The sequence below is a fragment of the Melospiza melodia genome, chromosome 8 (assembly GCF_035770615.1).
Source record: "Melospiza melodia melodia isolate bMelMel2 chromosome 8, bMelMel2.pri, whole genome shotgun sequence".
Taxonomy (NCBI): domain Eukaryota; kingdom Metazoa; phylum Chordata; class Aves; order Passeriformes; family Passerellidae; genus Melospiza; species Melospiza melodia.
This window is the reverse complement of record NC_086201.1, coordinates 468,150-484,015: the sequence shown is the minus strand read 5'-3', so window position 1 is coordinate 484,015 and position 15,866 is coordinate 468,150. Positions and strand designations below refer to the sequence as shown.

The 15,866-nt window shown below is 49.2% G+C and overlaps 1 protein-coding gene across 1 annotated transcript in view; it reads right to left on the bottom strand.

Annotated features, from left to right (window-relative positions):
• The window catches only part of ACVR1 (activin A receptor type 1), a 44,614-nt gene that overhangs the window by 18,016 nt on the left and 10,732 nt on the right, over positions 1-15,866 (bottom strand). The window contains exons 2-3 of the mRNA XM_063161472.1: positions 874-947; positions 41-307 (exon numbers count right to left, since the gene is read on the bottom strand). Coding sequence (XP_063017542.1) covers positions 41-307; positions 874-925 — 319 coding nt within the window. The 5' untranslated portion in view covers positions 926-947. The remainder of the gene's footprint in view (positions 1-40; positions 308-873; positions 948-15,866) is intronic.

Below are 15,866 nucleotides of genomic sequence, written 5' to 3'. Positions count from 1 at the left end.
GATCAGAGCCAGCCCCCTGTTTCTCAAACTCAGCTCTCACCTTTGGAGGAGGGCAGCTGGGCAGTGATGTTCATGTTGCACAGGTGCCCCTGGCAGCACTCCACGGCCTGGTTGGGGGACGGGGGTGTTTTGCAGGTCATTTTCCGTTGCTCATAGACCTGGAAGCAGCCCTTCTGGTAGACCTTGGCCCCGTCATTAATGCTCAGGGAAGCAAAGCAGCGCTGGCCTTGGCACCGGTCCCCGTTCCCACAGGAGATGCCTTCACACACACACTCGTAGGGCACCATCTTGAGCTTCCGTTCATCGTCTGCAAAAGGGAAGGGCCCAGGAAAAATCATCATCCTGCTCTTCACAGCTTCAGTTAGAGCTAACGAAATCATAAGACAATAAAATCTGCTTAAGGGAAGTGATGTTGTTTTCAGGTAGTGCTGAAGAACCACTAAGTAGGACGTAACCATTGTAATTCAGCTATTTCAGCGTGACAAAGATATGCCACAGCAGACACAGAGATCTCTCTCTCAAGTAAGTTAAAATGTAAAACTAAGAAAACTATGTGACTCCCAGAAAGCCTTTACTCGATGGTTTCCAAAGGCTGCTTGTGAAGTGGCGAGTACACATCTTTCAGGGGCTCATGTCTCAGAACATCCAAGACATCTTGAAATGAACCATTCCTTCCTTTCCATGGCAGTGGAAATACTATTTCCTTTTTCTGAGGCAAACCTTAAACACACTGCATGTCACAAAAGCTTCACGTGCACGCAGCTGTGTAAACCAGTTACAGAGGTCACTTTCCAAAGCCAATGGCTCACTGGAGCAATCATGGAAGAGTTACCAAGCACCACACTGGAAATTCTGACCCCACACAACACTCACCTTGCCAGCTCGGAGATGGGAACGCCATCACCATCAGTACAGGGAGAATCATAACTCCATCAACCACCCTGGAGCTGCAGAAAGGAGACACGAGAGTTATGTATGCTTCCACGGCTGTCCAAAAGCAGTGCTTAGCCTTTCATCAGTTCCTTACACGAAACACAGCCCAACGTTGACTGGACTCCTTTTTAACTCTGTCTTGTTTCCTAAATAATTTCCTTCACTTATTAAATCCATGCATTTACTGCAACATCTTTTTAGATTCACAGAGACATCACATGCAACTACCATGTAGGTACAGAGGTTTGTCGTAGGGAAATATGAACTCTCCAGTACCAAGCAGGCATGTAATATCAATGATACATTCTTTAAACCAGTTCCTAGAAAGTTAAATTATTGTTAAACTGAGAAGGAGATCTGTAAAACTGTATTATCTGGGCTTGGAGGGGAAACAGAAAAGATCTTCAGCAGAAAACTCAGAATCACTTCTATTAACCAGCAAAACCCACTGCTGGATGGCAAGAAAAAGATTGAGATGTATTTAAGGAAGATGCTGCTCTGTGAAGAGCAATTTCCCAGTTTAAGTTGCCTCTCCCAGGATTTTCCTTTCGATGGCCCAAGCCCAGTTCCCTGCTGCTGAAGACAGGTAACAACACCTTGTGCAACAATCCTGGCTGATTCCAGCATAAAGCAGAGGCACATGCTCCCTCTAAAACAGGAAATAAAGGAGTGAATTTACCTTTGTATTTCCAATCTTTGCCATGAAACTTGGTCTTTACACGGAAATACAGACCACTCTTTACTCCACTTTCTACTGTGCAACAAGGCCTCTGAAAAGAAATTCTTCTGCAGTTTCTTAGGATTTAGCCCAACAGACAGGGCAGGTGACTCAGAATGGTTTGTCTGTCCTGTGCTGATTGATTCCTGCAGATACTCTCTGGCCTAGTCATATGGAACAAAATGCTCCTTATGTGCAGGTATTTGGCTTCATTTTTCAGATTGAATTCTAATTGAAGCAGATGAAAATTGAAAATAAATCTGATATTGCCATTTTCCTTTCAGATCTCTTCTGTTGTGCCTTTTCAAATCATCAGCACTTCTTAAGTGCTCAGTGATGAAAGCCAAGCCATTACTTCTGTATTTATTTCCAGTAATTGATTCGTCATCAGTTAAAATGATCAGAGATTTCTGACCCAAGTGCTCAGTGTTCACCTTCACAGAAAGGCCCAGGCACAGCTGACCACCTCACCTCTCAGAATGACACTCTCCCTTCCAAAGACCCATTCCCCAAGGAAGCTTTTCCCCCTTGTCCTGGATGCACCAAGGCACCTGTAACCCCTGCTGATACCTGACCCAGCACAGTTATGCTGGGAACACGATCAGACAGCGTTAAACAGCAGGAGCAATCCACGGAGGCAGTCTGAAGCAGAGCAGAGCTATCCCTAGGAACCATCAGCAGCCCAGTGCCCAGATCAGCTCCAAGGGGCCAGTGCCCTGCTCCCAAGGCAGGCTGGTGCTGGCATCCCTGCCCTGCCTGGGCACAACAGCCTGGAGCAGCCCTGGCCCTGTGCCTGCCCACTCTGCAGGCCCAGACAGGGCTGGCTCTGGCCCCTGCCCTCCTCCTTTGCACACAGGGCACTCCAGAGCCAAAGCCAGCCCAGGGGCTGCACGGATGGGAGCGGGGGAGCGCCCCAGGGCATCCCAGCAGGGACAGGTCCCTCTGGAGAGCCCTTCACACAGCAGGGACACCCAGCTCAAGGAAAAGGTGCTTCAAAAACACAAAACGTGAGCTCAGCACTGCTGGGCAGCCTCAGAGCTTAGCCAGCAGCACCAGCAGCTCTTCCAGGTCACTCAGGGCTGCAGCCCCTGGCCCAGGTAAAACCAGCATGGGTTGTTTTGCACTGGTGGGAGCTGCCCCACCTCTGACACACCTGGGGCAGCCCCCAGACCCCCACACCTCAACCCCCTCTCCAGGGCATCCTCCCATGGCCGTTGCAGCCCCTGTCCTGACACAGCCGGCTGAGGGGGAGCAGCAGGGCCCTGCAGGAGCCCAGCTCTGCTCCCAGGGAGGGAGGCCGAGCACACGGACCGGGAGCTGGCCACAGCGTGGGACTGAAGCCACTGCAAGCACGCACCAGCCCAAACACCAGGAAAACCATGTCAGCTGCATGGACTTACCTGGCGTCTTTTCAGCCAGTTTATTTGAGTTACCAAAAACAAAGAAACAAATATACACAAGTATATCTGTACACATAAGCCCCTGCCCTGTATGTGTCAGAGGGAGGATGAGGATGGCAATCAGACCCAGACCCCCAAAGAGGCAAACAAACCACACTGGACTTTTAACAGATTTTATGCATTTCACACCATGCATGGTCCTCCCAAGGAAAAAAGCCCAATATTTCCATTTAAACGCTACTTCTATGAAGCCATTCTTCCAGCTGTTCATTGTCCCAAAATCCTCAAGGAACACCTCATGTGCCTTTGCTGAGAAGAGCTGTGCACACGTGCAGCAGCCTGTAACACACCAAGCCAAGGGCTGCACCACGTCCGTGCAGCCCCGGACACTCCGGGATTTTGGCTCACAGTCCTCGGCACGGCCCAGCCACACCGGGTCGGCTGTGCTGGGACACTGGAGCAGGGAAGGAGCTGGGAGGGAGGCTCTGACCTCTACAAAACACTCATTTCCCCTCAAAAATTATTTGAGAGCATGAGTTCAAAGGTGTTGTTCTCACTGCTTAAAAAAAATTACTTTTTCAAAGAAATTAAGGGACGTACATAAGCACCAAAGTCTGGTTCTAGTGACACCAGCAAGCACACCCCTTCCAGTTACTGCTTGTTTAGAGAGAAAAAAAATATACATTTTAATGTAAGGAACAAAACATTATTTAATAAAAACCCACAGAAAATCGCTGTGGATTTAAAGATCCATGAGATGTCCAGTTACAATCTGGTACCTGAATTCACAAGAACTTTTTTCCCAAGGGAAGAGCTGGGATTTAACCCAGATAAATGAAGAGGAATTAACAGGCAAGCAGCAAAAATACACAAAAGGTGTTTTCCTTTTGCCATTTGATTTGAGCTGCAGCACAGCAGCATGAGCCACTAGAGGGCATTGGGAACACGGGCAGGGATCCCAAGGCAGGGACCCAGCCATCCCAGGTACGGGACGCGGGGATACAGCCATCAGATGTTTGGTGAAGACACCCAACAGAACACATAACTGGTTCAGGTAACAGAGTCTATAGAATCCTTATGCTCTGTAGTCACCCTGAAACCCCAGTGCTTGTTCCACTTTCACAGCTAATATTGCCCTCTCCTTTCCTCCTAAGAAAACTGTGTCCTGCCAAATCATTCCTGCGTGGCCTTACAGCAACGTGGGCTGAAGTGCTGTGCTGGGGCTGTCGGGCAGAGAAGAACCAGTCCAGACTACCTGGAACACCACAAGGAGCCTGCAGGCACTGGCTGCCGGGAAGTGGCCTGGAGTCCCCGGAGCCAGCGCTGAGCACAGACCACAGCAGACACTGAGCCATTAGCTCAGGAACCTCAAGCTGCATTTCATCTCCATATGACACAGACATGGGAACATGAACATGAGAGCACTCAGACTTGCCAGATGAGATCAGAAGCACCCAGATATCGCTGACAGACCCAGTGGCCCCCAGCCAAGAGCCCAAGGGCTGCACATATTTTGCATGTACCTCACCAGATTCCTATCAAAAGAAAACATCCATAATACTGAATCACACTTGTGCCATCCACAACAGCCACACACAAGCTGAATTCATCCACAGCTGTGTCTTCAGAAGGAGAAATGTGCATTTAAAGGCAATAATTCACAGCTTGCTCCTTAACTGAATCTCACACAAAGGAGATGCAGCCCCCAAGCAGCCCCACAAAGGCATTCCTTGCATCAGAGAGCGACAACCTTGGGCAGCCCTTTCTTATGGTCTAAACCTGGTTGCCAGAATTCAGAAGATGGAAACCAGCCACCAACTCCATTTGGTACCCACCTGCAAATGCACAAGGCACACATCCATGCTTTGCAGCTCCAAAAATGTGTCAAAGTGCCACCCAGAAAGACCAAATGCCTCAGATTTGAGTGACCACAATACAGAAAGAGTGAAGGATGGGATACTGGCTCTTCTGTACTCACGTACAAAGTAAAATCGCAGCACTGCTGAGTAAGAATGAAAACACTACACGAAAGGCAACTACACAGTGCAAAGTGTCCTGCAAGTTTCTCCTAGTCAGTAACTCTGACACATTCACAAAGAGCCAATCCCTTGGTTCTTGTAAGAAAAAGAAAAGGCAGCAAAGCACGAGTGTCATTTAGAAATAAAAACAGCCTGCTCCCAGGGAACAGGGCCAGGACAAGAGAAAACAGCATCAAGCTGTACCAGCGGAGGTTCAGGTTGCATAATGGGGAAAATTCCTTCACAGAAAGGGTTGTCCAGCCTTGGCACAGGCTGCCTGGCACTGTCCAGGGCAGTGGTGGAGTCCCCATCCCTGGAGGGATTTAGAAGTTGTGCAGATGTGGCACACTGGGTTAACAGCGTCCTTGCCACTGCTGGAAGAATGATTTGACTTCATGATGGTAGAGGGCTTTTCTAACACAAACCATTCAGAGATTCCATGTGGGCAGCAGAACCTCCCGGCGGCTGCAGGAGGCAGAAAGCATTTGCCCCAGTGTAAATCTCAGGCTGTGTGTAGGTATTGCATCAGTACAGGGGTCTTGGGCAACCCACTGACAACTGGCTTACTCAAACAATGAAGCAAGCGCAGACACTTTTAAATTGATCTGCAACTTCCCAGGGCCTTTGAAGACACATGTGTATCTTTCCATATCATTTGTCGCTTTGCGGGGTAAATAAATTCACCAGGAGGCAGCTGCCAAGGATTAGCATTGCCCTGTGGAACAGCCTTCCCGTGCAGAGCCCGTGCTCGGCAGCATCGCTTGAAAACCCTCCTTCACCAATCCCTGGCTGTGGCTCACTCACCAGGGCACCACCGGGGGCACCTGCACAGCGAGGTGTGCAGCTCCACCTGGGCAAGAGGCAGCACACAATGAGCACGGCGGGTTTGTAGGCCGTGAGCTGCTCAGGGGAATGCTCAGGGAAATGCTCGGGGTCGGTTTCACCTCACACGAACCAGGCGCGCACAGGTATCTGCTCAAGACACTCAGATGAATTACTGTGGCTTCTCACACATTTCACATACAAACAAATACAGCTCCTGTCCCCAGTGCCACCGGGACACGGCTCCCGTCCCCAGTGCCACCGCCCTGCAGAGAGAACCCAGCGCCAGCCCCGAGGAACCCGCAGGGCCTGCAGCACCCCCTGCTCTCCAAACAAACATGGCTCTGCCCCAGAGCTGCGCCACAATCTCTGCAAGGAACTCACAGCCCCAATGAGATCACTGACTGCTAATCATTTTCAAATGCTTTTTAGTAACTGGTTAAATATTACAGAGCTTGCCTGCTCAGAGTTTCTGCAGAACACTCCAGCCAACCAAAACAAACATTTCCAAAAACAAATCTTTGGCTTGGTTATCACCAACAAAAGTCCTATTTTTTCCCTTAAAAAAAAAAAAAAAAAAAAAAAGGCTGCGGTTTTTTTCCTGCTTTTCCCAGTTTTCATTTACACAAATTTTAAAAACTCATTTCTTTATTCTGGGTTGCAGAGAAGCCTGGGTCTGATGATGTGCACCTTTAGAGACCATCTCTCACTGGGGCACACCCTGCTGCAAGATAACTACGTCGGCTAGTTCCTACAAACGCATTAATTAAGCAGCATCTCCCTACAGTCTCAGCGTTTTCACACATGCAGGGACCTGGAGAAGTGCAAATGCTTTTTATTCGCAGTCCCTGACGCTATCAGGCCAATCATTCAGAGCCAAACTCTGGCTGAGGTGAAGGCGCTCCCTCACTCCCCAGGTGACCCCTCAGCTGTGCTGATATCTCACTCCAGCGAGGACCCTCATTTGCACATCAATAATCACAGAGAGATTTCACAGATTTACCCTGGGGAAACCTGCACCTCCAGAGTTATTTTCACAGCGTCATCACCGCCAGAATATTCTACTTCTGCCCTTTAGCCCAAGCACCCTACCCTGAGTACAGCTGGGGGTATTTTAACAAAAATTAGCCAAAACTTTTTTTTTAAAAATCCATTTCATTGCACTGTCAGAATAACGCAATGGTAGCACGACTCAGCAAACACATCCACTAGTTAACACAGACCCATCAAAGCTGGAAATACTATAGACATATACATATTTTTGTGTATATACATAAATCTATAAACCTGAGCAGGGCAGGGGCAGGAAAGGCACAGAGGAACACAGCACATGGCAGGGGTACCGAGGAGAGACAAGAGAGCCTGGCTTCACACCTCCAGCTCACTGCTGGGGGATTAAACTGGCATTAGAGCAGCATTCTTCAGGAGTGATGGGCTGCTACAAAGTCGGAAAGGTTAAGGGACATGGCAAAGTCAGGTGTTCATTCTGCACCCCACTTACAGCTCAACTGCTCCTAGCCTCAGCCAGCCAAAGAAAATTAACCAACATTTATAGAGCAATCGGACTGAGAAGAGCAGCTCCTGACACTCCATAGGCACGTGTCATGAAAAAGCATTTCCTCTCAGCAGAGCATTTTATTAACCATTACTCTGGAGTCCAGAAAACTGAATGTGATTAGCAATCCCAAGAAGAAGGAAACACCTTGCTGCATAAGAAAGTCAAATCTTCAGAGATTATACTAGACCACCCCAGAATTTTAGCAGTACTGTTCTATAGTTTGGTCTTGCCTGTTTGGACAGGCAGGAGCCACATGATTCTGTTCTTAAATCCAAGCTACAAACAAAGCAGGTGCTCCTCAGGCTCCCCTCTCCCAGCTGTGCAGACAGAACACCCAGCAGCAGGGGTGTACAGAGCCTCGTGAAACCCAGCATCAACAGTGAGGGGCACTCGCTGGCAAGGGGAATGCAACCCAAAGCTGGCTTGAAGAAGACAGTAAGGTGAGACCAGCTCAGGCTTTTCTCCATCTTGAACCGTCCAAAGGTATTTCTGTTCTTCCCACATCAGCAACATTACCGTCAGTGCTGCAGTTCTCAGCTTTACCCAGTTCTCTCCCTCCACCATGATCCTCTCCCTCAAGGCATCCTGCAAGCTGTCCCCCTTTCTCATCTGAGGCTTCATGAGGTACCCCAACCTCCACAAAGGTCTCTGTTCCACTCACATCTTACCTGTGGCAGTCTCACCTGGGACACTGATCCCTCTAACATTCAGGCCTAAAACAGCTCCAGAACTTTACAAATCACTTTGTCCTGGCATTCCTCAGCTGCTGGTACAGCTGTGTCTACTCTGAGCTCTCAGGCAAACCCTTGTGTTCCCCCTGTACAGGAGCTCCCCATCACCGTCCCAAATGATGTCCATCCCTGCCTGCTATGCACCCCTCAGTCCAGTTATCAGGCACCTGGTCACCTCTCCAAACACCAAATGTGTCACAATTATACACAATTCTGACTCTTCTTTCTGGAGCTGTTTAAAGTATTCCCTTCCCACCTATTTAGCTGTATGCTGTCAAACTCATACATCTCACATGGCCTTGCCAAACCTGACTGTACTCACAGATCTTCTGAAAACCATTCCATGGATTCATACAGGGTTTTGGTTTAATTGCTGCAGAAGCCAAAAGCAGCCAGTCTCATCCCTATTTAAAGCTAAACTCCCAAGGCTGACCTCACACACACACACACACACACAGAGCTGCAGATGTGAAGCACAATGAGACCAGCCTGGCTGTGGAGCTCTGCACCACACCTCTCAGCAGCTGGGAACAAGGCCACTCTCACCATTCCAGGGAGCTCGTGACACATACCCAGGGGCTATTTCCAAGGTCCCACAGCTCCACACAGAGCACCCAGCCACCACTGGGAATGTGACACACTGAGGACACTGAGTCAAAGCCCACCTTCAGCAACTGCTCCTGAACACAGTCAGCACCCAAACATGCTTTGGGCCAACAGCCCTCCTCACCCATGGGCTGTGATGGAGGAAGGGATCATTCTGAATAGCACACAAGGCAGCTCCTGCTCACACACAGACCATTCCACTCTTTTTCAAACAACATCAAACCATTTTCCTCAGAGGAAAACTCAAGTTAAAGGAGTAAATGTACTTCCCACAAACAACCTGCTATACAAACTGTTCCTACAAAGGGTCAAGAAGCACTAAAGCACTGTCAAAGGCATGAGGAAATAAATTTTGGATACTCAGGATAGTAACTGTCATCAATCTGTCAGCCAGATAATGCTGAAGGAAAGGACCAACAGTCAGAACAAAAAGGTTTCCGTGTCCCTATCACTCACTGCTCAGTGGAAATGGAAAGCCAGGTTGGTCAACAAGGCCAGATCTGACTTCACAGAAACCTTTAGCATTTTCACTCATCTTCTGGCCACAAGACAGACTCTTCTGGGTTTCATGCTCTAAAGCTTTCCACTCAAAAAGCAGCAGCAAAACTCTACCCCAGGTTCTCACCAGCACAGTTCTAATTGTGAGTGCTCTGCAGTTAGCAGGAACACAGCTGCAGAGAGAAAGCAGAAGCTGCCATGTCTGCCTCTGAGCATGCAGTTAGGCCAGGAACCATCTGAACTTCAGCTGGACTAGACACTAAGAAAACCACAATAAAATGGACTGAGGCATCCAAAATTATTCTCAGAAAATAGGCCAGACCAGGCATGAAAACATCTGGGCTTGGCCTGAGTCATGAACCACATGAGCAAGACACCCCACTGCTGCCTGCGGGCCCGAGTGAGGAATGTGAGCAGCACAAAGGTAGGCAGAGCAGTCTCCCACACCCAGACTCCCTTTCTGCATCTTCCTGCACCGAACATGCAACAGGCCGTTTATTCTGGCATGCCCTGCCCATCCCAGTCCAGTGGGATTTCTAAGGATGGCATTTCTGGGACATCAGGTAATGCATACACGATCACAGCTGGTCAGGCAGCCAGCTCCAGGCGTGTATTCCCACTTCTGAGACAAAAACAAGGCCAAAAAGGGTTAAACCACTGCAGTCCTGGCCTGTGCTGGCACACACGTCCAGCTGGCCAACACTGAACACGTTCCAAGGATCCCTTACTGTGCTACACCAACACACGGCAGCTCCCCCTGCTCCCTCGCACCCTGGTTCCAGTAACTTACACAAACTGGTGAGGACAAGCTTATCCCAGCTGTAAGCAGCAAACAGCCAAGACCTCATCTACCAGCAGGACTGCAGCAGCTCAGCTCCCGTGTCCCTCAGATGAGTCAGTGCCAGCATTATTCCCTTTCAGCTCTACAGCACTGAGGCAAGTGGAGTGAGCATTCTCACCAGAGCTGCTCTCTGAGGCCAGAAAGCCCCAAAGGACTCTACACCACTGTGGGAAAGATGGGGATGGGCCATTGACCAGAAACTGCTACTGCCTAGACTCAGTAATGAAAGAGGGGAAAAACCAAAGATTAAGGAGGAAGTCAGCAGAACTTCAGTGATTAATTAAAAATAATCTGCTCATACATTTTGGAAATAAGCCTGACAGGACAAACAGGTATGAAAGACACAGGACACAGTATATTCATGCATTTAATATAACAGAGAAAATGGATAGAGTATTATACATATAACCTATGGACTAATCCAGGAAATCCCTTTTCTGGCCACCACATGTACTCCTAACATGCATTTCAGCACTCTTAGTTCAGAGTGAATTGACCTGGGTCCCCTCACTGGAAGGTGCTACCACACATGGCTCCAAGCTGCCCAGCAAAGGCTGAGAACTTGACGCCTACGTTTCAGGACAGAGCACATTTGCCATACACCTTGCAGCCTAGTCTCCTCCAGAAGAAATCCAGCTTACAGATGTCCAAACCACTCTGCAACTCCCAGTAAATGGAGCTCTGGGCAGGGACAAGCTTCAGAAAACCCACTGGTGCTCCAAGACAGAGGCCCAACGCAGTAAGAGCCACAGAGCCACCTGACCCCAAAAGCACGTTTGACCAACAGCCCCTCAGCTCTGCATCCCCCAAACCCAGGGGCAGCTGCTGAGGGCAAGCAGGACGCCAGGAGGGGTAAGAATTAACTTGTACCAGGAGAAGGGGGACGCACACCCGGAGCAAGCCCGCTGCCCCCGCTGAAGGCAGAGCTCAGTGCCGCGGTGGTGGCCCCACAGCTGGCATGGGGCACTGCCAGCCCAGGACTGCTTTCCAGAGACAGCCCGGGCTCCTCAGCACTGCTCACACCATTAATGAAGGCTTTATCTCTCCCTCTTCCTGTCAGCTCAGATCCAGACAGGCTGACTCTGTTAACATCAGAATGCTTATTTTTCCCCTATCCACTATCTCCAAGCCAAAACAGCATCTGGAACTTCAGCCCGCCATACAGAGAGAGACAGATTATAACTGAAAAAAGCTACACATCAGCTTCCCAAGCTTTATACGTTTCTGCTTTTATCTGAACTTCCCACATGTACCTTCCAAACAGCTCCACAGGGAGAACTGATTCCTTCACAGAGCCTCCCAAACACAATGTAAGGCCCCTTTCATTTCAGAATAACCTCAAATGATTATCAGAAAAATAACAGGAGCAAAACCGATAGGAAAGTTTAGAGTAAGAATTTACCATCTGCTCCTTGCACAAAAGAGAGGTGACATACCAGTGACCTAGAAAAGGAAATTAAACAAAGAATATTACTTTTGTGTGTTACTTGATAAAGTAATGGAAGAAAAACCTGGCGCCATTTCAGACTACACAAAGGTCCTACTTTAACAGACAGCTGTCTCCAGTGTCATTTAAGTGTGCTTTTTGCTTAGATCATGGTCAATGAATCATGAAAATCAATACAGATGGAAAACATAAAACCACGCTGCAGACAGGCTCAGCAGTGGAGCGTGTACCAACTAGCACCAGCCTCGGCTGGAGAGAGACGTGCCAAATAAACACAGACTAGTTTTTCCAACAACATTTATTTAACTCTTAGTAGTTAATTAACAGAAGTCATGACTACTGGTTATTTTCTAACCAGCAGTCCCACTGCAGTTACACACGCCAGGCTCAGCACCCGAGCTCTGCTCTCCCTCTGCCCCACGGCTGCTGGTGCTCCCGGCCTCACCCACAGCTGCCCCAGCCCAGCTGGTGATTGGGGACAGCAGGGCCAGGCCAGGGTGGCCGAGATGCTCTCCCGAGCAGCCCAGCTCCACCGTGCCCCTCTCCTCCGCTGGCACACAGCTCCATGTCCCCACCTGCCCGCCAAGGCCAGCTCGGTGCTCAGGGACAGCAGGGCCAGGCCAGGGTGGCTGAGATGCTCTCCCGAGCAGCCCAGCTCTGCTGTGCCCCTCTCCTCCGCGGGCACACAGCTCCATGTCCCCAGGGTGGCTGAGATGCTCTCCCGAGCAGCCCAGCTCCGCCGTGCCCCTCTCCTCTGCTGGCACACAGCTCCCTGTCCCCAGGGTGGCCGAGATGCTCTCCCGAGCAGCCCAGCTCTGCTGTGCCCCTCTCCTCCGCTGGCACACAGCTCCCTGTCCCCAGGGTGGCCGAGATGCTCTCCCGAGCAGCCCAGCTCCGCCGTGCCCCTCTCCTCTGCTGGCACACAGCTCCCTGTCCCCAGGGTGGCTGAGATGCTCTCCCGAGCAGCCCAGCTCCACCGTGCCCCTCTCCTCCGCTGGCACACAGCTCCCTGTCCCCAGGGTGGCTGAGATGCTCTCCCGAGCAGCCCAGCTCCGCCGTGCCCCTCTCCTCCGCGGGCACACAGCTCCGTGTCCCCAGGTGCCCGCCAAGGCCAGCTGGGGTGCTGGGACAGCCCTGCCCCAAGGCCACGCTGCTGTGCTGCCTGCTAAGCAACCAACGCTCTCGGAGCAGGAATTCCCATTTCCCAGCCCCCCTGGAGCAGTTACCCCGCTGCTGGTCCGGGCTGCAGGAAGCTGCCATGCTGCTGCCAATCGCAGCATTATTTCCAGCTGACAATCATGCAAAACCAATTTGAATGGCCAAAGCAGAGTGAAGTGTATGTTTTCAGGAACAAACAAAACAAGTGTCACGGGTTTCTGTGCCTAGCATCAGAGTTTTAACATAACACAGAGTGGAACCCAATTAAAATAGTTCTCGTTGAACAGAATCGGCCGTGTTGCAAGTGGAAGGACAGAGAGCCGACCTCACATTGTACCAATGCTTTGACAGTCTCATAGCAATGACCATCAGTTCAAACACACAGCTCATGCCACCTCCAGTGAAGCAACAGCAGCATAAGCTCAAAATGGTAATTTGCTGCTGAATACAGACAGAAACTCTGTGCAACACTCAGAAATTAGTCATGTTTTAGCAGATTTTTGCTTTGCACCCAGCTGTTGCTTGTTCACAAGGCACCTACTCACATATTAGCCATTTCCCTCTGAAAAGCAGGATTAACTCACAGCAATAGTACTCAGCAGCAATGACACTTGGCCCGCCCAGCCCCTGTCCCCTCTCAGCGGGTCCCCAGCCTGCCCTGCAGCAGCCAGGCACTCCAAAGGAAGCTGAGCAGTGCCAGAAAACAAGAAGATCTGAGCTGAATAAACAAATTCTCTACCAATGCTTTTAATACATTATTTTTCTGACAGTAGGCTGAAAAAAAAAATTACTAAATCATCTCCAAAACCCCCAGAACTGACTGAATAATATGAACTCACTTGACAGTATGAGCTGGTAAAAACAGAAGTCACCCCTATTGATGTGCACAGCTCTTTGGGAACATTCACCACAAACACGGACGAGACTGAGTTCCTTTATACCAGAGCTTTCCCACTGAGGGCTGATGGCAAGGACTTCCCGCATTGTCCCTCTCACCATTTTCAGGACAGATCATCTAACAATCCCTATGGCTTCCCAGAGCAAAGATAATCACAACCTGGGCAAGGAGACTTTGAAGCTAAAGCCAGTGAGTCGCTATTGTGTGAACTTGGTTATTGGTCAGGTTTGTTTCTCATAAAGAGATATTTATGCAGTCAAACAAAATCTGCTCTGCCTAGCACTTCCCTGAACCCCAAGAGCACTGCAGCAGCATTCTCCCAATACCCATTGCATGACCGTGCAGGAAACTGAACTGCAGCTACCTACACAAGTTACACCACTGAACTACTTAACCAAGAAAAGCACTTCCATCTCGTCTCTTTTTCTGTTCCCATTCTTAACACCACGATCATTTCCACTCACTCCAAGCTCCTGAAAGTGATCATTTGGGGAAGACAAGGGTTGCTAGACACCAGTCAACACTGAGCTACTGATACAAACACACTGCTGCAAGCAACCCTACTACTAACAACTGAGCTTTCGCCAAGAACTCTGCTAAGAGATGACTCCTCTGCTCAGAGGAGCAGCTGCTCAGAGACACCTATTTTTGGACCTGCAACTGCACATTACCTCCCTGACCAGCAATAAACCCCCTATGTCCCTGCAGCACTCAGCGCTCTGGAGCTCTGCCACTGTCCCACCTCCACACACCCAGGGGCAGGCAGGCTCCTCTCAGCACCACGGGTAAGCCTGGAGCACAAGGCAGGTCCTGTCTGCAAACTGCTGGGAACACAAATCCCAAGCAGAGGCTCTGCTCCATGGTCTGTATTTGACCAAACAGCACAGCATCAGCCCACCTGCCACCAGTGAGGAGGAGAGGGTGAGAGATGTTTGAACAGCTCTGCTGTCAGCCCTGCAAAAGCCTGAGATGTCACTGTACCGTGACAGAGCTACCAGCAGCACCAGCTTGGAGCAGGCAGAACAAGCCACAGAAAAACCCCAAAAACACCGAGTTCCCACAGCAGGGCTACAAAGAAATCAAACAGCTTCAAAATGATTCTGTGGTAAACCTCCCAGGGGCAGAGTTGCCAAACCAGCAATTCTAGGGAGGGCTGGACAAGCCAGAGCTCTCTGCAGGTCTGCACGGCTCCCTGGCAGAAAGCAACCCCCTGGCCACCCGAAATCCAGCCAGGCTGCACAGGCTGCTCCCAGCAAGGAGCACCACACTCACTCACTTCAGCACCACTGGCAGCATTTCACTCCACTGGGGCAGCGATGCACTTGGGGTGCAACTTTCTTGGGACTACTACCAGGAAAAAAACAGCTACACAAATGAAAAATAAACCCAACCGAGTGATTATGTGACCATAATGATTCAAAATTCAAAGTTTAACAAACAAAACAAAAAAATTCCCCACAATCCACACACTTGGAATTTTACCTGGTTGCCTGAAATTTTCAAAACAGCATTTTACATTGGTATGGGTGGAATATTCATTTCAGGTTTTGGTGTGGCATTAAATGCTTCCAAGTTGATCAAGGTGATTTAAGTCAGGAAGTTGAGAACAACTTAAATAACCAATTTTAGATCTGATTTTGTACCTATTTTTGTTCTTTTGTAAGAAGGGTTTAATTGTTGTTGAAGACAAATGAACATCTTGGTAAGACTAAATAAATAGTCTTTAAAGACCATTTCCCTCTCCATCCCTCTATTCCAACACTCAGAAACTCAGGTCCCCATTTTTTTAATGGAGAAGGATACATTTGTTTTGATTCTTCCCCACCAGCCCACACACTGCCGCGACAAACACCCTCGGAGATCTCTGACCTGTTAGATGGAAGGGAGTGTTTAACCACCTCTAAACCCTCCTCATGATGCAGCTGGGCTCAGCATTTAACAAACTTTATTTAGTATTTACTGTGGGGTTTCATGAAAAACAAGTAAACAAAAATACAAATTAAAGTAAACCCAAAACAGTTCAGCCATTTAAAGTAATTTTAACTTTTATACTCCAGACACACAACCCCAAAGGTGCCATCTGTTTCTTCACAACTTTCAGGGGAGAGTCAGCTCAGCAATGAAAACCTCATGAATTCCTCAAATCTTTCCAAAAAGATTTGTTCAAAGTCTAATTTAGTCTAAGTTTTAGCTTGCTAGTTCATAATTCAGAATTAAATCAGATGCTTTTTTTTTGCA